This window comes from Callithrix jacchus, chromosome 1, assembly GCF_049354715.1.
Source record: "Callithrix jacchus isolate 240 chromosome 1, calJac240_pri, whole genome shotgun sequence".
In the NCBI taxonomy this organism is placed as follows: Eukaryota; Metazoa; Chordata; class Mammalia; order Primates; family Cebidae; genus Callithrix; species Callithrix jacchus.
The window spans coordinates 188,211,224-188,236,481 of NC_133502.1; the positions used below are offsets into that span (position 1 = coordinate 188,211,224).

General features: G+C 46.7%; 1 protein-coding gene across 27 annotated transcripts in view; it reads left to right on the forward strand.

Annotated features, from left to right (window-relative positions):
- EFCAB6 (EF-hand calcium binding domain 6) overlaps nt 1-25,258 on the forward strand; it is a 304,726-nt gene that overhangs the window by 251,554 nt on the left and 27,914 nt on the right. For 26 of the 27 annotated variants that reach the window (XM_017964036.4, XM_035265359.3, XM_035265349.3 and 23 more), the window contains 2 exons: nt 2,880-3,071; nt 24,995-25,222. In XM_017964036.4, coding sequence (XP_017819525.4) covers nt 2,880-3,071; nt 24,995-25,222 — 420 coding nt within the window. Of the gene's footprint in view, nt 1-2,879; nt 3,072-8,368; nt 9,250-24,994; nt 25,223-25,258 lie in introns of those variants that run through there. The other variant, XM_035265433.3, reaches the window with a different exon arrangement.

Below are 25,258 nucleotides of genomic sequence, written 5' to 3' on the forward strand. Positions count from 1 at the left end.
AGGGACGCCTGTATGTAGGGAGTGACGCCTGCGTGTACGGAGTGATGCCTGCATGTACGGAGTGACAGCTGCGTGTACGGAGGGACGCCTGTATGTAGGGAGTGACGCCTGCGTGTACGGAGTGATGCCTGCATGTATGGAGTGACAGCTGCGTGTACGGAGGGACGCCTGTATGTAGGGAGTGACGCCTGTGTGTACGGAGGGACGCCTGCGTGTAGAGAATGAAGCCTGCGTGTACGGAATGACGCCTACGTGTACGGAGTGACGCCTGCGTGTAACGAATGAGGCCTGCGTGTGGAGAGTGACGTCTGCGTGTAGGGAGTGACGCCTGCGTGTACGGAGTGATGCCTGCATGTACGGAGTGACAGCTGCGTGTACGGAGGGACGCCTGTATGTAGGGAGTGACGCCTGTGTGTACGGAGGGACGCCTGCGTGTAGAGAATGAAGCCTGCGTGTACGGAATGACGCCTACGTGTAGGGAGTGACGCCTGCATGTAACGAATGACGCCTGCATGTGGAGAGTGACGCCTGCATGTGGAGAGTTACACCTGCGTGTGGGGAGTGACAATTGCGTGTAGGTAGTGACGCCTGTGTAACGAATGACGCCTGCGTGTGGTGTGACGCCTGCGTGTGTGGGGAATGACGCCTACGCATGGGGAGTGACTCCTGCATGTGGGAAATGATGCCTGCGTGTAACGAATGACGCCTACATGTGGGGAGTGATGCCTGCGTGTGTGAGGAATGACGCCTGCATGTAGGGAATGACGCCTGCGTGTAACAAATGATGCCTGCGTGTAGGGAGTGATGCCTGTGTGTGGGGAAGGATGCCTGCACGTAGGGAATGATGTGTGTGTGGAGTAATGCTGTGGACCCTGCTGTTGTCTTAGGAAATTGTGCTTGGAACCAGCCTCCTGGTGAGGTGGCGTTCCCAGGTGAGTTTTCTTTTGTGTCAGTGTGGAGAAGGGAAGATGCCATTTGCAGAGGGCAGGCCTTGGAGATGAACAAGGCAGCACGTCGGAACCATCCTGTGGGAAGCTGGCACCCACAGCCCAAACAGTCGCAGCAACCCGGACTGAAAGATGAGCTCAACAACTCTCAGTCCCTACCATGAGCATCCCTTCTGACATCATGGAGTCCTGGCGCCACACACTCTAGAGGCTTCTCGGGGCCCTGGGGCCAGAAGCCCTAATGAGAGTCCATGAGTCTTTTTCTGTTTGATCATAACCTTGTAAGGTGGGGCTCCTGATTCCACCCTACAGGAGGGAAAAGTGAGGCTCAGAGTGAATAAACTTGCCCAGGGTCACATAGGGCTACAGAGAAGAGCCCAGAACACGAGGAGAAAAGGGAAATGGACTTGTCCCAGCCCTTCTTTTCCATATCCAGGTGGCTTGAAGAATGAAAGCCCTGAAGAGCTTTCATTGAGATGTGCTCTTTACTGACCATGACTTCTTATCGGATCAACTTTAGTGTCTTGACTTTTGAAGAAATCGAATCTAGTGACCCTTTTAGGATATCAGACTCTTGGAGGTGGGCCAAAATAATGGAAGACCAATGGAAATCACTCACTCTCCACTCCTGAGACTTAAACTTTTTTTTTTTTGGTAAATCACATCCCAATTTCCTTGGTGTAGGGAAGCAAGGTGGGCTCCAGAGTTCCGGTGTGAGGGATTAGTGGGGAAGGCTGCCTGGCCAGCTGAGCGTAGCAGGATGCTCCCCTTCACACCTGCGCCTGCTGCTGCCGCTGCGGCACAGTTGGCTGTGTACATTATGATCATTCTCCTTAACATTTGAGACCCCCACGGGTCAGGTACCTGGATGGAGGCATTTTCCAGTAAACTTAGGAGAACTTACACCCACCTTCCGAGTTAAGTCTATTTTTATAGTGAAGAAGCTGAAGTTTAGAAAGGTTCAGGGCTTAACGGTGGGCAGCCCAGCCGAGGTTCCCAGACGGATTCCTGGCAGTAGGGGTAGGGGATTTCCCACTATACACAGCAACCTCGTGCTACCACGGACTACATGAAAACATGCAGCTATCTGACATTTTAAGCTTAATTTGATTACACATATGCCATCACCCATTGGGCCAGTGGGGTGTGCCTAATTAGTCCCCAGTGAGCATTAACCACAAGGGTGTATGGGGTTTGCAGGCAAGCCAAATTCTTCCTTTAGAAAAGATCTTAATCTACCCCTGGGTGCAGATTTCCTGGTGCAATAAAAATTATTTTATTTCGACAGATGGAAAAAAAATGTGCTTTCTTTATATAGCACATTTTTGCACTTTTTCAGTTCAACTACTCTACTGTAGGATTCGCAATGCATGCACCAGCCACTCCAGCGCAGCCACGGGGCAGCTTCTCATGATGCGGGACCACTTGGGCTCTGGCAGAGGCTCAGGAAAGGACAGCAGGCTCAGTGTACAAGCCTTGCGGTGAAGGACGGGTGGGGTTAGGGTGGTCCCTCTAATGAATACTTAAAGGAACTACAATGTAAGCGTCAGGAGAGCTTGAGCAAGTTACCCTCTACTCTGCTCTGTAAAACAGGGATCTTGGGAGCAGGGGCGAGGCTTCCATTGCGAAGGTTACAGGGGCTCAGGACCAGTTTTCCTCTTTATTCTCCTTCCTCCCCACATCCAAATCAGAGCAAATAAGGAGAATTTCCTCTAGAACTCATAAGATATGAGTTCTATGTTCCCATCTCACTTGTCTTAGTCCTTCAATAATGGTGCATTTATTTATTTAGTAATTTAGAATTTACAAGGTACTTTTATATACTAGGTTTCATTTGCATTCAGCAGAAACAGTACTTAAGGAAAGTGTTTTAGAAGTATACATTTGACAGTAGCATTTGCCATCTTTTTTAAAAATTTTCTTTCTTTTTAGGCATTTTCTGCATTGGATAAAGAGGATACAGGATTTGTAAAGCCTACAGAATTTGGACAAGTTCTTAAGGATTTCTGTTACAACCTAACGGACAATCAGTATCATTATTTTTTGAGGAAACTAAGAATTCATCTGGCCCCCTATATAAATTGGAAATATTTTCTCCAGAACCTTAGCTGTTTCCTTGAGGAGGTAAGAGTGTCTGCAGCACATAAGCATCTCTTTGAAAATGAGCTAAAATTAGTTTTTACAAAATGGATAATTGATTAAAACCGTATCAGATAAATTGGCAATCACCTCATGTAATTAGCTCATTCTAAATGAAAACCTGGTATAAATTCCACACAGAGTATTAGAAGGTGAATATGCATCCTTTACTTTGTTGGAAAGTTTTATTTCATTTTATCTGAATTTTCCGAGAAGTTTGGGAGCTTGTCTATCTGGTTGTTTTAGAGTTCTGAGGAATCTTAGTTACAGAAGATGATCTGGGAAGTGCGATTACTAAAGCAAACAGCATGAACATTTTTGAGGTCTGCGGTTGATAATAACAGCAGCAAACACTTTAGCATGTTTTCTGTGTACCCGCCACTACTTCTAGTCCTCTGTGTATTAACAGGTGTAGTCATTTTGAGGTCACGATGAGATACAGCTATTAATATCCCACTTGAGAGACGAGGCCTTGGCATGGAGACATTAAGTATTATCCACAGTTACCCAGCTAGTGAGTGGTGGGTGGAGCTGATTGGTAAGCCTGGACTCCAGGTTCCTAAACACTGTCTTTTTTGTGATTTTTTTTTCATCTTTGCCATTTAGATGACTTTCTAAACAAAATACACTATTTTTGAGCTTTATATAAGTAATAGTATGTTGAATGTTGTATCTGCAACTTACTTTTTCTTGCTTATAGTAATGTATTTAAGATTTATCCATGTTTATATGCTGGCTTTAGTTCATGCACTTAAGCTGCTATAAAAAGGTGGTGGCTCATACCTGTAATCCCAGCACTTTGGGAGGCTGAGGTGGGCAGATTGCCTGAGGTCAGGAGTTCAAAACCAGCCTGGCCAACATGGTGAAATCCCATCTCTACTGAAAATACAAAAAAATTTAGCTGTGTATGGTGGCAGGCACATCTGTAATCCCAGCTACTCAGGAGGCTTAGGCTGGAGAATCACTTAAACCCGGGAGACGCAGGTTGCAGTGAGTTGAGATCATGCCACTGCACTCCAGTCTGGGCAACAGAGCAAGACTCTGTCTCAAAAAAAAAACACAATTTATTAACTGAATATATTATTGAGAATAACATGCTGCCACTCAGTCATCACCCTCCTGATAAAGAGCATGCAGGGTGTTCTCAGTTTCCTTCATTACAAGCAAAGCACCCAGTCACCCTTCTGTGCCCGTCTCCTTGTGTGCACACACAGGAGCTATTCTGCATGTAATTGCTGATAGGAGGGCGGCTCCATGTTCAGCTTCCCAGACACCACCAGCATCCTCCTAAGTGGTCATCCCAGTGTACAGCCCCACCAGTGGCACAGGAAAGTCCCCCTAAGTGGTCGTCCCAGTGAACAGCCCCATGAGCGGCACAGGAGAGTCCCCCTAAGTGGTCATCCCAGTGCACGGCCTCACCAGCAGCACAGGAGAGTCCTCCTAAGTGGTCGTCCCAGTGAACAGCGCCACCAGTGGCACAGGAGAATCCCCCTAAGTGGTCGTCCCAGTGAACAGCCCCACCAGTGGCACAGGAGAATCCCCCTAAGTGGTCGTCCCAGTGTACGGCCCCACCAGCGGTACACGAGAGTTCCTGACACTCCACATTTCTGCTGTCCCTGAGTATTGTTCAATGTTTTAACTTCTGCCATCTGATCATTAGTAAGGTCAAACACTTTCATGGGTTGGCAGCTATTCAGGTCTTGTCATCTACAAGTGACCTCAAAGGTTTTCAGTCCTTGGTTGGCATGGGGGTTGCAAATACCTTCCATTGGTCTTTGGCTTGTCTTTGCTCTTATTTTATAGTGACCCTCCCTATTTTTATGATTAAGTTTTTTGTCATTTTAAAAGAAATACATATTCATGGGAGACACTGGGGAAAATGCAAATATATATATATATAAAGGATAGCAGTGATCTAGACCCCATGGTGATGGGAATGATGACAAGAACAACTTAGCCGCCATTTAGTGAGCACCTACTAAGCTCAGGGCCCTTCACATTCACTTTCTCATCTCATTGTCATGCCCAGTGGGGAAGGCAGAATAGACAGGTTCTGGGAAGTCAAGTAGCCACCTGAGCTCAGCAAGGAGTGGCAAGCCAGAGGGTTTGGCTTCAGAGCTGGTGTTCTTTCTACACACCATCCTGCCTTAGAGATCTTTTTTTTTCCTATTCTTAGTGCATTTTTTTTACAGAGTGGAGATGACAGTGTGTATATAGTTGTGTATCCTGCTTTTTTTCACTTAACGTTAAATTGTGCCATGTCAGCTAAAGGTTTTCCAAACATCAGTTAAGAGATCTATATAGCTTTCTACCCACTCCCTTATTTTTAAGCATTTAGGGTTCTTTTTCCAGCTTTTGCCTCTGTAATTTGCAGTGAACACTTTGTATGTAAACCTATCTCCACATTTTGGGTGTGTTCCTTAGGAAACATCCAAGAAATAAAATAACTGGGGTCAAAGGATAGGAATAGTTTTATTGAACTTAAGACAGCCCCTTTTTTTAAAATAATTCTGTTATATTGGATTGGAATATATGACATGACCATTTTCAAAGTCATAAATGGTTGAATACTGACAATTTCATATGGGTTTAAGCTAACATTCATAGAAGTTGTTTATGTCCATTATACACAGTTTGGAATGTGCTGATACATTTGAAGAAAATAATTAAAATCACTCCTTGGGACAACTAGTGTTAATACTTCAGCATGTTTATGCCCAGCTTTTTTTTTTTTATGTGAATGTCCTTTAGACTGTGTATGCTACTGAGTTTGGGGGTTGTGTTCGGACTCTTGCAAGTCTGTTTTAACAAATATTTTTTATTTGTATCAGCATAACATATGCTCATATAGAAATAAAATGGAATTGTTGCAAAAGATTTAAAAACAGAGATCACTTGACTCACCCATTTAACCTCCTTCTTGTGCTCAATTTGATTTTCTGCTGTTTCTTCAGCTGCATATGTTCCTGTCTCTCAGTAATATTCTTACCCTGCCATTTCCTGAATAATCAGTCTTAGGCATTACTCACTGATGTGCTGATGTGATCGATGAGGGGTCCAGCTCTCCTCTTCTGGCTCTGCTGGCCTCTCCTCTAGGGGCCCCCTGGCCTGTTATCTCCTGTGGTAGCACTGGCATTCTCTGGGGTCTTCATTTTCCTCTCAAGCATGGATTTCACCTGGCATGGGCCATTCCATCATGTGGGTTCATTTACTCTCTCATGGCATGTGTTTCCTACGGCCAATGTGTACCAGGCACTTAGCTAGGTTTAGCAGCAAACCAAACAGATGCAGTCCCTGCCACCAGAAGCCCTCATTCTAGCAAGGGGGGGGCAGGACAGGAGTGAGTGACTCAGTCACATGTCAGGTTCCAGCAGCTGGGAGAAAAATGGAGCAGAGCAGAAAGGAGGGCCTGTTGAGGGGCAGCATCTGAGCAGTGACATCAGGCGAGGGACTGGCCAGCACCGCTAGTGTGATGGCACTCGCAGGAGGGGACAGGTGAAGGAGAGGTCTAAGGAGATGGGGCCAGGGAGCAAAGGGGCCCAGGCAGCCATAGGTATGGGGTTCTTGAAAAGACTTTGGCTTTGACTCTGAGTGACATGGGGACTGTCTTAGTCTGCTCTGGGGCTATAGCAAAATATCCCTAAAGGACCTGCAAGTAGAGAAGACGGCTTGAAGCTCTGCGTCTGCTGCCCCACCTCAGTGTAGCCTGAGTATCCTCATGCAGGAGTCACAAGGAGCCTCTGCTGACCCTGGAATTGCCGAACCAAGGAGAGAACATTCCTAAAGCTTTATGTTTCGTCAGCTTGCTTCCCCCAACATTGATTAGTTCTGCCCAGTTCTCTTCACGAAGAGTCGACTTCACCTCCAAAAGCCCCTGCTCAACATCCTGGTGAGAAAATCACGGCAAGGGTGAAGAGGAGAAAGGTGCTTGGAGACGGGGATCAACCATGGTGGACTGGGAATCGTGGATGCAGGGGTGTCACCATCCCTGCGGCACGCACCCCTGCACCGGCCACCTCCTGCCCTGTCTCGGCAGTGTGCAGTCTGTTTTCTGGGAATTCAGTGGGATCAACCCCCTAAATTGGCCTAGGAGGATGCACCTGGCCAAGAAGCTAACACCTGAGTTTAGACAAATCAGAAAAGTGTACATTTACCAGGAGGACAGGTAAATCCTTGAGCAAATGATTTCTGGGCTGGAAGGGCAGCGTGAAACTGCAAGGAACATGACATGGCAGGAGGGGAGGGAATGACCACAGAGCATGTGGTTCTGGTCATAGTGAATAACAGAGTAGGTGTGCATTTTCTTTTGTCCCATTTATTTGCCAGTGGAGCAGGAGGTGGTGGCAGAGACAGACCACCTGGGTCCTGCAGTCTTGGCTGCAGAGTTTAGGTCCCTTTGTCTGAATAAAGAAGAATCGCTGACGTCTCCTGAGTGAGGGAGCAGACCAGCCTCCTCCAAGGTGGCTGCAGGGGAAGGCAGCCAGGGAAGAACCTGAGACTGTGTTCATCTTGAAGAATTCTCAAGTTTAATTCTGGCTTGTGTTTTTTTAATAGAAGGGAAACGAAGTAACAAATAATAGGAATAGTTAATGCATCATCCTTAAGCTCATTAAATATGATACCACCCATCCTTTTCCTCTGGGGAATGCACAGGAGGTAAGTAATTAAAAGGAGATTACCAAAATGTAATTAAGACAGTCAGCAACTCTCCCTGCAAAGCAGTTCACCGTGAGTAATCCCTAGCCAAACCAATCCGTTCTGAGAGAGAGAACAACTGGAATTGTAGTTAAGACACTGCGTAAGACCTTGAGTAGATTGAAAACACACAGAGTAAAGATGACAATTTTACACCTACTCATAATCCATTTCTTACATTGAGTATGCCACCAAAACTGTCTTCCAAAACTCCTGTTATTCTTATGCCTCCTCTGCCTGTCACACCAGCATGTGAAAAAGATCTGAGCTCTTCTCACAGCAGGGGCCGTGGGCTTCCTGCCCCTGCTGTGTGGCTTGGCCAATAGTCCTCCCTCCTCCTTGCTCCTAATACTGCTTAGTTAAGCACCACTCAAGCCAGACAGCACTTCTTAAAGTGCGGGTCCCAGTCCGCTGCTGTGCAGACCAGCCCACCCCAGGGCCCCATGGTGGGGGAGCTCAGGAATCTTCCTGTGCAGCAGGCCAGGGGTCATCCTCCTGGCACTGTCCTGGGCTTGAGAACCAGCCCAGGAGGCTCAGAGGCTTTCAAGCTTCTAGGCAGGGAAGGCGACATGTGTCTTTTCCAACAGGAGCAAGGAGTTGGTCCCATGCACCTAGAAGCCATCACGTCCCCATTCAAGATGAGAGGCGCTGACTTAGAAGGCATACAAGAGGAACAAGGCATTGAAGCAAAAATGCTACCCAGTGGCTTGGTGGAAAAGCAAAACAGGAAGAACAGCAACAAAAAAAAAGACCTAGACGGCTGCACAAGTACCTTCTCGTGAGATTCCCACAAACTGGGAAAACATCATCTGGATTTCTCGCCGCAGCAAACACCTCTTCTTCACTTCCAGAAAAACATTTTACATTGAAAATGCCATGTGCGAAGTGTAGAGTATCACCTTGTTTTTAGAAAATCGTTCCTGTTTAACATTTCTCTTAAAGTGCAATTTCAGTTTCTTCAGTGAGTATAAAAATAACTCTCCGAGCAGAAATAGAATTTTTAAAAGACATAGTAGAACCCCATATAATAATCTTTCTATTTTATTACCATGGAAATAATGGAATTTTTTAACAAAACACACCCTTATTCAATACAGAGTAATTATTTTGTCACATTCTAGCAAGCAGAGAGCCAATGAGATCTTTCCCCACTTTGTGTGGAAATATATGATCTTGAAAGTCATTCAGTTATATGTTAAATAATTTGAAGATGGTTTTTGTTCTGAGAGAGAAGTGGAAGAATGTGGTTTTCAACTGAAGGGACTGCAACCTACATCGAAATGTTTGTGATCTTGTATGCACATCGTATTTATATTTGCTGCCAACACTGTTACTTCAATTTATCTTTCTTTTTATTGTAAATATAATGGTGTCCATGTATTTTTAATGACTGCGATAAAGAATGAAGAAGTTTCCTTTTCAGAAAAGGGCTCTAAGATCATTGTAAATAAATTAAGTAAATTATTAAGATATTAGCATTACTGTTATTTACCCTTACTCTCAATGGTTAAAAAAAAAAAGCTAGGTCTTCTTGATGTAATTTCAGCGATTTTAACTATTTCCCTTGAATTTCACTCACTCTCTCCACTTGCCAATGCAAAAATTCGCTACTTGCCATCCTGTAGGTGAGTGATACTATGGCAAGTCATAAGGGGTAACTCAGGCTGACTTGGACTCTCGACGAAGGCTTGGTGACAGGCCAGGGTGCAAGGGTTGCTGGGCCCACTGTGCCATGCTAAGGCAGAAGGAGTATTATCTCCCAGGCCACCCAGCGGGGCCTACAGGCATTGTCATGTGGTCCAGTGGGAACCAGGCAGACCTGGCGCATCCAGCTCTCCTCCTCAGTCTTTGAGCTTGGTGAGCTGGCTGTCTGCTTTGGGGAGGGTCCTGCCAGGGTCCTTGGCATGGCTAGTGTCTGCTTCCTCTAGAGCACTTGTGTCTACACGGGTCCTTGCACTGCCCCAGTACCTGCAGTAATACAGATCACCTCCTTAAATCTAGCTATAGTGATAAAAGCAGCAGAATGAAAGTCACATCAGCACGGAAGGTTGGCAGTGAGGTGGCACAAGCTGCTAAGATTCACCCTCACTTAGTGTGCTACAGAGTTATTCTTTCATTGTTCAAACTTCGTCGCAAGTCCTGTTTGGCTGTGGTGACACTGCAGCTCCTCCGAGCATGCGTCCTGATCCCTGCCTGGTTCTGAAGTCTCCCTTTAGGAAGGAGTATGAGTCTCCCTCTAACCCTGGTTCCCGGTGCTGTGGACAGGGTAGGAACCTGGCACCTGCCAGGTGGGCTCTGCCAGAAGTAGCACAGGTTTGGCCCCCAAAGGGAGAGAGGCACAATTTCTGATTGTACAAGAGGCACATTCCTCTTGTAGGAATGTGAGGGGGCCAGCCACACCAAGCTTTCCCCACCTGGGCCCTGTGGAGGGTGGTCACATGGGACCCCTTCCCCACCAGAGACGCCCCTTTTCCAAACACAGCTATGTCGGGCAGAAGACAAGGCTATCATGAACCTGTCATGAGGTTGGAAGAAGCATATCAGACAGCACTTCTGTCATTGTTTTAATTTGTGTGCTTGAATTTTCTCAAACCCAGGAGTCCCATGTTCCCAAGGGCAGGATGAGGTCTCATTCTCCCTGTGCCCCAGCCCTACACAGCACACCCCATACCAAGACCTTAGCCAGGCCCCACGGAAATGCGTGGGAAAGCCCTGCTCACCTCCTCCAGTGCCCACCTTGTGTTCATCAGTCGCTCTGGCATCCTCAGACCCGCTGCATTCCCCTGAATCCGGATAAGGATTCTTCCCTGATTCCTAGCCTCCACGGAAAGCCCTCTGTATGTTCAAAATAAATGGGCAATGGGACAACAAGCCCAGGCAGGCTTCCTATTTATTTGTTCCCTCCAGAGCCATGACAACCATTTTGGATCAATTAAACATCAGAGTTGAGCTGTGCCAGTGATTCTATGAGGTCATGATCCTATCAGGAAGCCAGCCCTCAATCCAAGAAGGTATTGTCCCAAGTAAGTCTTACAGACAAAATCCAAAATATAGCTGTTACCACCATCTCAACTATCATCACACACCTAGGAAAGTAACTTGTGTGGCTGGAAAGTAACTTGTGTGGCTGCTGAGGTCCTGGCTCAGGATGTTGAACTGGACTGGATGAATCTCCATATTCCACACTCAGCAAGTGAGGATGAGAATGTGTGTGTGGGAAGTAGAAAAGTTCCTTTTTAAAGTTTCCTTTCTTGTTAAAGAATAAGTGTGCTAATAACTTTGTTAAGCCCTATCCTCTGTAGCTGTTAGACATGCCGTGCTTACAGGCACATAGTACATTCTATGTCCTTATACTTTAACCAAGATATCTGTGCTGGACGTGCTCACAGGCATGACCCAGCTCTCCATTGCTTTTACCTATTTAGAAAAGTTTTAAGGCTGCTGTGGACGGTAGACAGCCAGGGTTGGTGAAGGATCCCAAGATGGCTGGGCGAAACTTGCTCTAAAAACCATTAACTGGATAGCTTTTTGGGAGATCATACCCCAAAATCAAAAGGCCATTGCTAATTCCCTGAAATCCTGGAATGAGATCCTAACCTCCAGGTTGGCTGCTTTACCTGAAAATCCACCATCTATTGACTGGGCTTACTACAAGGCCAGTGTGGCCAAGGCAGGCTTGGTGGATGACTTTGAGAAGAAGTTTAATGCCCTGAAGATTCCTCTACCAGAGGATCGATCCATATACTGCCCTGGTGGATGCTGAAGAAAAAGAAGATGTGAAGTCTTGTGCTGAGTGCGTGTGTCTCTCAAAGGCCAGGGCTGTAGAATATGAGAAAAAGATGGAGAAGTATAAGAACTGAATTCCATTTGAACAGATGACCACTGAGGACTTGAACGAAGCTTTCCCAGAAACCAAATTGGACAAGCAAAAGTATCCCTATTGGCCTCACCAACCAATTGAGAATTTATAAAATTGAGTCCAGGAGAAGGCGCTGGCCCTTATATTACACATTCTGGACATTAAAAATAAAAGTAATTATACAAAAAAAAAAGAGAAAAGTTTTAAGTTGTTAGCCAATCGGGTTTTAGTTTAGATTGTAAGGTCTGGCTCCAGCCAAGGACATCAGACACAGCATTAAGGACGACGCCAAATGCGTAAGGAATAAATTTGTGTGTTTTTCTTTGTTCATTGTACTCTCGTGGCAAGATGGCTACTGGGAGTACCCTTCCTGCAGCCCAGGAAGTAAAAATTGTGTTGCTAAAGGATCCTTTGCCTCAGTGCTAATTATTCTTTGTGGCACTGAGCATCCATCCATTTCCAACAGTGGGCCTGGCTCTGGGCCAGGTCTTGGGGTCCAGGCTTGTGGCAGGGATCCCCCTCCATTTGTAGTAACCCCATTTGTAGAGGAGGAAACAGAGTCTCAGAGAGGTAGGAGCATTCATTCCCAGTCCCACCATTAGAAATGCTAGTGCTGGGATTCGAATGCCAGCCAGTTCCGGGGTCCATGCTCCCTGCTCCCTGCTCCCTGCTCCCTTCCTGTGCAATGAGACCTGTTCGGCGTCTACCTCCAAGGATCGTTGTTGAGATTAAGCAAGTGAATGCAGAAAGAGCTTTGCCTGGCACCTAACACAGCAAGCACCAAACGCCTGCATTCCTTATTATTTTGGTATTCTATCCTATTCCAGTGAGTGCCTGTTTAACATTTAGTAATGATGTGATTAAGGGGCATAGAATTTATTTGGGTGGAAGAATTTATTTTAATACTTTTTATAAATGACTTCACCCATGAATTTATTGAATCATGAAAGGGTCAAAGGGTGGCTTAAATGCTTCCCTTTTATTCTTTGCATTTTATGGCAATTCCATGCTACTGGAGGATTTGTGAATGGGAGTTTGCAAAGGTCTTGGTATGGATCCTTTGTGAATGTCAAGCTGGGTAAGCACCAAGAGCTGGGAGGAGGAGGGGGAGGAGGAGGAGGATGAGAAGGAGGAGGACCTAAGTCTGTATGAGTGGGGGAAGGATGGGCAGAAACAGCTTTCTGATGAGCTTGCACAGAGTCTAGAAGCTTGAGTTGAGGAGCCAGCGTGGGTGGATACAGGAAGACGGGGCTTCCTGGGAGGAGGGTCTGTGCTTCCAGAGCCCAGGGGTTGGGAAGGCACCACACTTTGGGCATGGCCAGGCCAGGGCAGGGTAGTAGGGGAAGCCCATGGCAAAGGGTTCTGTGAGGGAGCCGAGGGGTAGGGTAGTCTGCTCCACCCTTGCTTGCCTCACAGGGTGGACGTCTCAACACCATCTCCAGAGTAGGGGTTTCGGTTCAACACTGCTGTGTTGCCCCTGCCTGGGGTGTGCCTGGCACGTCATGGGCCCTGGTCAGTGTTGCTGGGTGCAGATTTTCAGTAGGCTTCTGTGTTCTTGCACATGTGTTAGATGGCTGGACTTGTGGTGAAATCCAAAGAGCGTGGCTTTGGAGTCAGACAGTCTCCATCTCCGGCACTGGCAGGCAGGAGCTTGGAACCAGGCCCCACTTACTCTGTCTATACAGCAGACACACAGAGATACACAGCTGCCTCACAGGGTGATGTGAAAACCAGAGAAGATTCCGTTTCCCAGCCCAGTGCTGGGTAAAGCAGATGCAGGAAGGAAGGCCACTGGTACTCGGGTCAGCTTTCAGTAAGCACTGATTGAGTTGACTAATGGCCTTTACAAAGGAAGTTCTAGAATCTTCAGATTAGCTGTTGTTCATTGCCCAGAAGGAATCCTTGTGTGGTAAGAGATCCCAGGCCCGGGCAGCAGCTATGCCACCAGAAAGCCTGGAACTGTGCCTGGGATTGTGGTGAAACTGCCTCACTTGTGCAAACAGCATACTGGAGTACCTACTCCCATCGGGCGGTCACCTGGGCCTGACCTCCTGAGGCACCAGAGGCTCTCTTCTGGGATATGCTCAATCCTTCGGAGGCCAGCATCCACGAGGTCTGCAGCGGGCAGCTTCCTCAGAGCTTCCACTTTATTTTCATCTGGATTTTTAAATGGTTTATCTTTTTTTTTTTTTGATAGGCAGTTTTGCTGCTGTTGTTATTTTTAGCATTCATTTATTCACTGTAAATACAAATGAAGATACAGTACAATTAATTTCTTTGCTAATCAAAATATTTGATCAAATGAAGCAATTTTTCAATTCTTAGAAGTAATTACACCATTCTTTAAAAGGAAATGAGGAATTCTTTACTGAGTGTTTCTAATTAGGAGTTTTTGCTACCTGCTGAGTTCTTATTCTGTGTGAAGTTTCAGGATTTTTTTTCTCTCCTGTAAGGAGTCATAGAAAAAACTACATAATTGTCTCTGTAAATATTCAGAGCAAAACTTAGTATATGAATCATACAGTCAGATGAGCTGATTATACCTTCATAATTGCATTAATATGCAGATATATTTTTAGTCTAGCAGCTACAGGGACCTTGTTAGCCACTCTGTCACAACCATTGCTCTAGGGTGGGTGACTGCCATCCTGGACACCCACTGGGGGCCACAAAGCATCCTTGCAATATGTCCATTTCGAGGAAAGCTGGTGATCAAAAAGCCATCTGTGCTCAACAGCTTACTTGTCCTCTCTGTATTCTGAGCTTATCCCCTTGTACTTCTTACCTCATTAGAAACCCAGAACTATAGCAGTCAGCTATCACTACATAACAAGCAACCACAAACCCTCAGGGCCACAAAACAATAACGTCCATTCAATTCTCACAGCTTGGGGGCTGATCTAGGCTGGGCTAAGCTCCGCTCCTCATCTCTCTCCTCCTCGGTCCGGTGGGATGGCCAGAGCCTGTCTTCTAAGGCAATGGCGTAGGTGCAAGAGGGCTTGCCCAATTATGCAAATGCTCCTTCATCCTTCCATCACATGGCAATCACCCATGTTCCACTAGCCAGAGCATGACCTGTGGTGGAATCCAAAGCCAATGGGCGGGGAAATACTCTCAGCCTCTGTAGTGAGAACCGCCACAGAGACCCACCCTGGGCAAACAGCATGCACTTAGGAAGAGCAGAGCAGAAGCAGGGGGGCCATGGAGGCAACAGACCCCAAGAAAGCACATGCATGTGTGCTGCTCCCTCTCCAGCTCTGTGGCTCTGACAAGTCCACCACCCTGCTTTCTGTGAAGCTCTCTCTTTCTAATTGACTGTAGAAGTTGTTCAGGATACAATTTGGTGGAAAACCGGTTTTAAAGCCAGCCAAGAACAAGGCTGGACATATTGACAGTATAGTAGAAGGCTCTTTACTGGGGCCACCTCATAGAGCTGCTGAAACAGAAGGACGATAAAACTGAACGTGAGCTAACAATATTTCGGGTTCACTTGACCCTTAGGGAGCCTGCCCTCCCCTCTCTAGCCAGTTCTCACACAGGGCTTAACTCTCACCTCGGGGCTGGCTCCTGCACCGACTTGGGTTAAGTAAGGAAGCTTCTTCCTTAGAGCTTTCCCCGCAGCCACGCAGGTGAGTTCCTTGTAGGATGAAAGTTAATTCACTTTTATCTCAGACCCCAGGGAGGAGAGTGCCTTCCTTTTTTCCTTTTTTCTTTTTTTCAGTTTTGAGACAAAGTCTCACTCTGTTGCCCAGGCTGGAGTGCAATGGCACAGTCTTGGCTCACTGCAGCCTCTGCCTCCTGGGTTCAAGCAATTCTCCTGCCTCAGCTTCCCAAGCAGCTGGGATTACAGACATGTGCCACCACGCCTGGCTAATTTTTGTATTTTTAATAGAGAAAGGGTTTCGCCATGTTGGCAGGCTAGTCTCGAACTCCTGACCTCAGGTGATCCACCCGTCTTGGCCTCCCAAAGTGCTGGGATTACAGGTGTGAGCCACCGCGCCTGGCCAACAGCTACTTCCTGAAGCGCATGGGGGATGTCCTGGAAGATGCCTGTCTTTCCTGGAGTGACTCTGGCAGGGCAGTTCTCTCCTACTGGTGTGGTTACCCGACTTCTCAGATGAGAATGCAAGCCCGGAAAGGTGAAGTGATTACACGAGCGAGTCGCAGCTAGAAGATGGCAGCACCAGGTCATCGCCTGAATTCAAGCCTGTGGTTCCACCCCGACAGCCCTGCTGTGCAGAGTTCCTGGCCACTGGTCAAGAGACGTGGTTCCGTGGCATGGCCACAGTGTGGGTTCCCGTCTGGGTTCCTACAACCAGGCCTCAGACCTGGCTTCTGTTTTAGGCGTGCTTACGACTCCCTGGCAGGGTAGTGTGAGCTGCAGGCAGTCATGGGCATCAGGCTGTACCATCCTCTGGTCATTCATGATAGCCTGGTGTTAGCCAGGAAGAGGACTCAACCCACATCTGTCTGAGTTCCCGACTCCTGCAGAAATATCTGTCAGCACCAGCAGCAGCAGTGTGGCAGGCTCCGGGCCACACATTTTGAGCTGTGTTGGTGAAATCCCAGGCCTGCCCTTAAGGTAGCTGTTTTGGTTTTAGACAGGGTTTTGCTCTGTCATCAAGGCTGGAGTGCAGTGGCAAGATGAGCCTCGCTGTGGCCTCAGCCTCCCAAGCTCAGGTGGTCCTCCCACCTCAGCCTCCCAAGTAGCTAAGATCATAGGTGCATACCACCCCCAGCTGATTTTTGTAGAGATGGAGTTTTGCCATGTTGCCCAGCTGGTCTCAAGCCCCTGAGCTCAAGCAGTCCTCTCACCTTGAACTTTCCAAAGAGCTGGCTGTTTTTATTCCCACTTTATCCCATGGAGGCCAGGGAGGTCAATTTAGGGTGTGTCATACCCAAGGTCACAAGACAGAAGCAGCCTGAAGCCTGGGTTTATTGTGGGCTATCTCTGTTCTGCAGGCCCAAGCCCCCGTCCTCCAGCCTAAGCTGGCCCTGGCAGAGTTCCTTCTGCCCTGGCAGGTGGCACTTGGGTTACTGGTGCTGCCTCCTGCTCAGGTGTGTACTCTGTGAGGTGCTGAAGGAGGGCAGATCTGGCCCTGGTGCCAGAGGCCAGGACCTGGGCTGGGAATCCCAGCACTGCGCCTCCCTGAAGGGCTTTCACCAGATCGCAGCAGGCAGCCATGCAGTGCCTGCTGGGAGAGACCCTGGGCAGAGCCAAGGACAATAAGAGAGATAGCAGGCCTCCCTCCCACCCCCACACCTGGCCTGCCTCCCTCTCACCCCACACCTGGACTGCCTCCCTCCCACCCCCACCTGGGCTGCCTCCCTCCCACCCCCCTACCTGGGCTGCCTCCCTCCCACCCCCCACCTGGGCTGCCTTCCTCCCAACCCCTCACCTGGGCTGCCTCCCTCCCACCCCACACCTGGACTGCCTCCCTCCCACCCCCACCTGGGCTGCCTCCCTCTCACCCCACACCTGGACTGCCTCCCTCCCACCCCCACCTGGGCTGCCTCCCTCCCACCCCCCCACCTGGGCTGCCTTCCTCCCACCCCCTACCTGGGGTGCCTTCCTCCCACCCCCCACCTGGGCTGCCTCCCTCCCACCCACCCAGAACTTGTGGCTGTTGCGGCACCCTCCTGAGTGATTCCCATGTCATGGGAGGACTTTAGAACCACAGGTTTAGATTCTGAAGCTGTGACTTGCTTTTTACCAGCAAGATACATAGATGCATTTGAAACCAAGAAGCACGCCGTAAAAGTGGGGTGTTAGTAGCCTCTTGGACGACTGTATGCTTCATGTATTGCGACATTATTTCTTTTATGTATGTTGCCGATATTATGGTGTAGTCACAAAGAAAGGGGCAAGAATTTTCCTTCTGGTAGCAGCAGGCTGTCTTTGCCACATCTCGAAGGGCAATTGTGTGCTCTAACAAGGTCCCATGAATACCCTTGAATAAATGAAATAAAACCCCTTCAGAACATGTAAGTGATTCTCCAATTAGGTCAGACCAAGGGTGCATTCGATTGCACTCCTGTTTGTTTATTTGTGTGTGTGTTTGTTTGTTTAACTTTAAAAGTCACCAGAAGCAACCAGGAGCTTATCTTTGCCAGATGAGAAGGCCCTGGAGAAGCGTGAGGTATTTGGGGCCCAGCATGAACGAGGTGGAGCTGAGCCCCAGCCTTTCCTTCGGCTCTGTTCTTCCTGTTGCAGCTGTGATTCCTGTCCTGAGGGGGCCTTTGATGTAAAGCGCAGTTAATATTGGAACGTGTCATTTGCATCTGAAGATAGTGGTGTCTTTTTTGATTAGGAGAAACATTTCTTCTAGTTATAGAAAAAGCATTATTTTTTCCCTCATTCAGATATAATGATCACGTGAGAAGTGCCAGGGACACAGAAGCGCCAGACCAGGAGCCATCTGTTCCTCCCTGGTGTCTCCAGTCACTTGAGCGAGGCTGGCGGCGGCTGAGCAGCTTTGCTAAAATGCGAAATGGGAACCAGAACACGGCGCCTAACAGATTCTCAGCCAAAATGCCCTTGATGGAAAACCCAGGCGCTCTCCGCCAGCAGTGGATGGGGGCTCTATGGGCAGAGGCATCCATGGGGCCTGGGGACCCCAGATTGGTGGTTTCTCCCTTGTGCACTGAGGCTGCAGGGGGTAGGGTTTCAATAATCTTCTTTTTTTTTCTTTGTGCCTTTTTGTAGCTTCTAAGTTTTCTATAGTGAACATGCAATCATTAATTTTGCAAGCAGGAAAGGAGTATTTGCAACGATGGTCAGCCACCTCCATGCAATGGAGGTCAATAGGTGCCCAGCGCCTTCCCTGCTCCACCATGCAGTTGAGCTGCTTCTGCTTCTCCGTGGCAGTGCCCATGTCCGTCCCCTGCCTTTCCAGGTGAAGATGGGGAGCCATCACCATGACCTGGACCCTGCCTGCAACTCTCAGCACATCTAGGGAAGTGTGTGTTTACAGGCTGGTAGCCTGGGTAGAATCTGGGTGCCACTCTGTTGGTTCTGTGACTTCAGGCACTTCTTAGCCTCCCAGACCTTCACATCAATCAGCTTGTTGAGGAGGATAATGTTACTTCCCGGGCAGAGTTTTGATTTTGTTTTTGGATTTTGCTTTTTGCTTTTTTTGAGACAGCGTCTCTCTCTGTTGCCCAGGCTGAAGCACAGTGGCATGATCTCGGCTCACTGCAACCTCCACCTCCCAGTTTCAAGTGATTCTCCTGCCTCAGCCTCTCAAGTAGCTGGATTATAGGCACCCACCACCATGCCTGGCTAATTTTTGTATTTTTAGTGGAAATGGGGTTTTACCATGTTGATCAGGCTGGTCTTGATCTCCTGACCTCATGCTCCTCTGGGCTGGGTTTTTAATCCCTTTCCGCCTGCACTTCCTATGGCACCCATGTCAGTCGTTTCCTCTTCAAGGAGGCCCACAGTCGTCACCCCAACAGGGGCCAAGTCCCCCCAAGTTGCACCTGTGGCACTGTGTCCCCGCCTGAGAGCATAGCCGCCCCTACCCAAGGTTACCTTTATGTTGACCACACTGTCCTCTAACACTTTTCTAATGCTGTAACAAATGGGCCTTATGATGTAAGGGCTCAGCCACAGTAGAGACTTAGTTCTCACAGCCAGCATAGCTGCCCACTGATTTATTTACATATTTCTGAACCTATCTCTGTTACTCCGATTATGTCAAAGTTATGGCAGGTTTAATATCTGGTGAGTCAAAAACTTCATTCCTATCCTTTTCCAAAAAGTTCATGGTAATTCTCACATATTATTTTTTAGTATCAGTGTTGATATCAATATGTCTGATGATTCCCCCAAATATCCATTGAGATTTTTATTAGAATTCTATTAAGCTTATTTATAACTTGAGAAAGGCTTTCTCTTTTGAAAGTGAGTCATTATATCCAGAAACATAATATGTCTCTCTGTTTATTCCAATCTTGCTTTAATAACCATAAAATAATATGTATATTCTTCACACAGGCATTTTTCTTTTTAATTTTAGTTTCAGTTCTGGGATGCGTGTACAGAATGTGCAGGTTTGTTACATAGCTATACACGTGCCATGGTGGTTTGCTGCATCTGTCAACCCATCATTTAGGTTTTAAGGCCTGCATTCATTAGGTATTTGTCCTAATGCTCTCCCTCCCCTTGCCCCTGACCCCACAAGAGGCCCCAATGTATGATGCTCCCCTCTCTGTGTTCATGGTGTTCTCATTGTTCAACTCCCACTTATGAGTGAGAACATGAGGTGTTTCATTTTCTGTTTCTATGTTAGTGTGCTGAGAATGATGGCTTCCAGCTTCATCCATGTCCCTGCAAAGGACATGAACTCATTCCTTTTATGGCTGCATAGTATTCCAAGTTGTATATGCTCCACATTTTCTTTATCCAGTCTGTCATTGATGGGCATATGGGTTGGTTCCAAGTCTTTTACATTGCAAATAGTACTGCAGTTAGCATCCATGTGCATGTGTCTTTTTTTTTTTTTTTTTTTTGAGACGGAGTTTTGCTCTTGTTACTCAGGCTGGAGTGCAATGGCACGATCTCGGCTCACTGCAACCTCCGCCTCCTGGGTTCAGGCAATTCTCCTGCCTCAGCCTCCCAAGTAGCTGGGATTACAGGCATGCACCACCATGCCCAGCTAATTTTTTGTGTTTTTAGTAGAGACAGGGTTTCACCATGTTGACCAGGATGGTCTCGATCTCTCGACCTCATGATCCACCCGTCTCGGCCTCCCAAAGTGCTGGGTGCATGTGTCTTTATAGTAGAATGATTTATAATCCTTTGGGTATATACCAAGTAATGGTATTGCTGGGTCAAATGGTATTTCTGGTTCTAGATCCTTGAGGAATCACCACACTGTCTTCCACAATGGTTGAACTAATTTACAATCCCACCAACAGTGTAAAAGTGTTTCTATTTCTGCACAGCCTCGCCAGCATCTGTTTCCTGACTTTTTAATAATCGCCATGTAACTGGCATGAGATTCTATCTCACGGTGGTTTTGATTTGCATTTCTCTAGTGACCAGTGATGATGAGCTTTTTTGTTGGCTGCACAATGTCTTCTTTTGAGAAGTGTCTGCTCATGTCCTTCACTTGCTTTTTGATGGTTTTTTTTTTCTTTTAAATTTGTTTACGTTCCTTGTAGATTCTGGATATTAGACCTTTGTCTGATGGGTAGATTGCAAAAATGTTCTCCCTTTCTGTAGGTTGCCTGTTCACTCTGATGGTAGTTTCTTTTGCTGTGCAGAAGCTCTTTAGTTTGATTAGATCCCATTTGTCAATTTTGGCTTTTGTTGCAATTGCTTTTGGGGCTTTAGTCATGAAGTCTTTGCCCATGTATACAGCATTTGTTTATACAGGCATACCTCAAAGGCTTTGCTGATTTGGTTCCAGACCGTAACAAAGCAAATATCACAATAAAGCAAGTAAATGAATTTTTTGGTTTCCTGGTGCACATAAAAGTTATGTTTACACCATACTGTAGTCTATTAAGTATGCAAAAGCATTATGTCTAAAAATTATATAGCTTAATAAAAATACTTCATTACTAAAATATGCTGATGATTTTCTGAGCCTTCAGCAAGTCATCTTCTTGTAATCTTTTTTGCTGGTGGAGGGTCCCACTTACTGATAATTCCTTTAAAAACGACAGTGAAGTTTGCCCCATCGATTGACTCTTTCGTGAATGATTTCTCTGTGACATGCAGACATGATATGAGCACATGCTGTTAGAAAAATGACGCTGATAGACTTGCTTGACACAGTTTGCCATAATCCTTCAATTTATAAAAAGCACAATATCTGCAAAGCACAATAAAGCAAAGTTAAAAATATTGGGTATGCCTGTGTAGGTCTTATACCTTTCATATGGCATTTATCCAGAGGTATTCAATAGCTTTGTCATTGATGTGAATGTGAATTTTGTCACATCTCAATCCTGAAACTAGTTATAGTGACCATAAAAGAATGGCATTGCTTTTTTGTATTTTTAGCTTGAATCCAGCCTCTTTCCTAAATGCCACTGAGATTTTTCTAACTGAACAATAATATCCACAAATAATCATACCAGTTTTCAACATTTACATGTTGATTTTATTTTCTTCTTATTTCAAAAGGTGGAACCTCTAAAACGTGAGAAGTGGAATCATGCTTATTTTCTTCCTGATTTTAATGCTTTAGTATTCCATCCATTTAATATAATCTGTACAGATTTTTTATTAATATTCATGTTTACAATGTTAATTTTATTTCTATATAGTTTGTCTCATCCTATTTCTATTGTATATCACTTTGTCAAGAATAGCTGCTGAGTTTCGTCAAATGCCTCTGCTATCTGCTGACATACACCTTTCACTGAAGTAAGGAATAGAAAGATTTGCTAATTCTTGCATCCTTATCCATGGAATAAACCATAGTTGATGTTGGGGTGTCATTTTTAAATATGGTGCTAAATATTTCTAATATTTTATAATTTGGGCACGAATGGCCACAACTAGGTTTATTTTTATTTTTTCTTTTGACATGTTTTCTTTATCATATTTTGGTATTTGTATAATATACAATAATGGGAATATGACTCTTTCTGTGTTCAAAATATTTTGACTAATGTAAAAATTAACTGTTCCCTAAGGGTTCCTCACAGCTTGCCTTTAAAATTATCTGGGCTTGACACCTTTTTAATGATAGATGGTAGATCTTTTAACAGCCTTTTTCATTTCTTTTGTGGTTACCTGTCTATTCAGGCTTTTCTTCTAATACTTAAGTATTAGAAAATACTTTCTTTTCTAATTCAATTTAAATTGAATTTTTATTTGCTAATTCAATTATATTGAATTTTGCTAGAAAACTGTTCAGTTTCCTCTGGAGTTTAGAGCATCCTAACCTAAGTTTGCACATAATACTTTGTTAGAATTCTTCCCAATCCGTTGTTAGACTCATCGTATTTCCAGTTAGTTTCATGATTTAATACTTTCAGAGAACACTCATCTCAGGTGAGCCCTTATTCCTCCTGGATAGATGAGGAAACTGAGGCAAAAAGTGGGTAAGCAGCTTATTGCAGGGGCACACAGCCAGGTAGAGAATCTAGACTCAGACCCAGGACTCCCATCTTCCCATGGGAGCTGGGCTCCACCCACCTGTGTTCTTTCCAGTAATGTTTACATGAAGCCCCATCCTCCTCAGGCTCTGAAGGTCTGAAACCATAAGGATGGACTGAGAGTTATGGCTGTATGTCCAGAAGAGCTTCCTCTACCCTCTCGATGCCAACATCCCTTAGGGAAATGCTTGTGTATTTGGATCTAGGAAGTGCATTTTCAAGTGTTGGAACACTAAAAATACTCAAAACGCATCAGCAGTATCACTCTTATTTTCTAAAATAAAAAAGACATTCATTTACTTTGCAAACAGCTCCAAATGAACATGTATAAAAACTCCGTTAGCCTTTGCGTGGTGGGGGATTTGGTGGGCTTCAGCTTGAGTGTACATGCATAGATTCATATTTCTGAGGATACTCCCAGCAGCATCCTGTGTTTGGTACAATTTCATAAAGTAAGACTTTATACATTATGCAGACTTCTCTGTCGTAAAGGATAGTCACATCTAATATATACATTACTCTGCAGTTGCTTTAAACATGACCGAGTTTTAATAGTTGGGGGAGGGCCGGGCGCAGTGGCTTACGCCTATAATTCCAGCACTTTGGGAGACCAAGGCAGGTGGATCATGAGATCAGGAGATTGAGACCATTCTGGCCATCATGGTGAAAATTTGTCTCTACTAAAATACAAAAAATTAGCTGGCCATGGTGGTGGGCACCTGTAGTTCCAGCTGCTCGGGAGGCAGAGTGGGGAGAATTGCTTGAGCCTGGGAGGTGGAGGTTGCAGTGAGCCAATATCATGCCACAGCAACCCAGCCTGGCAACAGAGCAAGCTCCATCTCAAAAACAAAAAAAGAAAGAAAGAAATAGTGGTTGGGGGATTAGATGTGATACTCTGTAGAAGCCGTTAGCATGGCGCTAGGGTGCATAGTAGGAACTGGCATCAAAGATCACACCCATGGTGGGTTTTGACCTGGGGAAACCCAGTCATATATCTCAGAATACACCCAGGTACAGGAAAAGCATTCATGTGCGGTCACCCTGAGAATCTCACCTGTTTCCGACTCCCACACCTATCTTCTAGCCCTGCCCCTTCCAGGTCAGCATACTCCGGGAGCTGCCCTGTTGATGCAGCAGCCACAGGCCTGGCTTTGGGAGCCTTTCTCTAATTGCAGCATGTAGATGCACATCAGAGCTGCTTCACAGGCCCCCACCCACTTCTCCCCACCCCCGACAGGAGGCTCAAGACTCAGCTGCCCCACCAGCTTCATCTCCGGGGTCCCAGTTCCCAAGCCTGACTTCAATTTGGAGCCCGGTCTCCCCTAATGTGGAACCAGCCTCCACATGCCTCCCCACGACTGTCCCCATGGTAAGGCCCCTTGCAGTTGTCATTGTCCATCTGCTGTTGCTCACTGAGTAACTTCCCCTTGCTGACTCTTCCCTCTGTCACAGTGAACATCTGCAGATGCTGAAGGTGGGATGCAGTCCTCCACGGACCCCTCCCAGCTCACCTGGCCACAAGCCCTCTTGCCAGCACATCAGTAAAAGAATCCTTGTGCTGTCCCTCTTTCTCCACAGCCAATTCCTCCTCCTCCCGGGAAATCCCTGAGCCCTGGCTGGGGGCACATTCCTCCTCTGGACTCAGCACCACGGACAGTGTCATGAGGCCCTAAACCACACCCCAACCCCCAGACTTCCAGTGCCCAAAGAGGGAGGCAGAGCACTAACCCAGGCCTGGGACCCATGTCCTCTGTGGGGAGGTCACCCCTTGCAGGTGCCACCACACTTAATTCCCCAGAATTAAGTCCCTGTGGGTCTCACAAAGTTTCAGACTTCAAGGAACATTTAGGTGCAGTATTCCCTGACCTCTCAGGGAAGGCTCTCACTGTGTTTGTTCATCAACCCCAAAGACAGACTGAAGATGTGAATAGATGAGAGTAAAAGGTGTGCCCTCCCCAGAGTTGGGCTCTGTGCTGACCGCCCAGCCTTCCAGGGGCACTGCTCTGCCCCGTGGGAAACTCACTTGACCCTTCATGGCTCAAAACCCAGGCTTCTGTTCAGCTGGGCCTGTCCTGGGGCTGGAGGCCGCCTCAACCCACCTCCAGGGTGCAGCTGTCTTCTGGCTTCTCCTCCCACCTCCCTGGGCCTCCCTGGGACTTGCCCTGGGTAAGAAGTCCAGAGCAAGAGGTGGTTGATTATTTCTCAAATGTGTCAATTTCCATTCTGTTTTGTCCAGACAGCTGATGAGTGGGCTGAGAAAATGCCCAAAAGCTCGCCACCTTCCTCTCCCAAGGCCGTGGCCAACAGAGACCTCCTGACTCGTCTCCACAAAGCAGTGACTTCCCATTACCATGCCATCGCCCAGGACTGTGAGAATTTTGACACCATGAAAACGAACACCATCTCCAGAGATGAGTTCAGAGCCATTTGTACTCGCCACATCCAAATCCTGACGGACGAACAGGTAAGAAACGCATGTCAGTCCTCACCCTACGTGCTG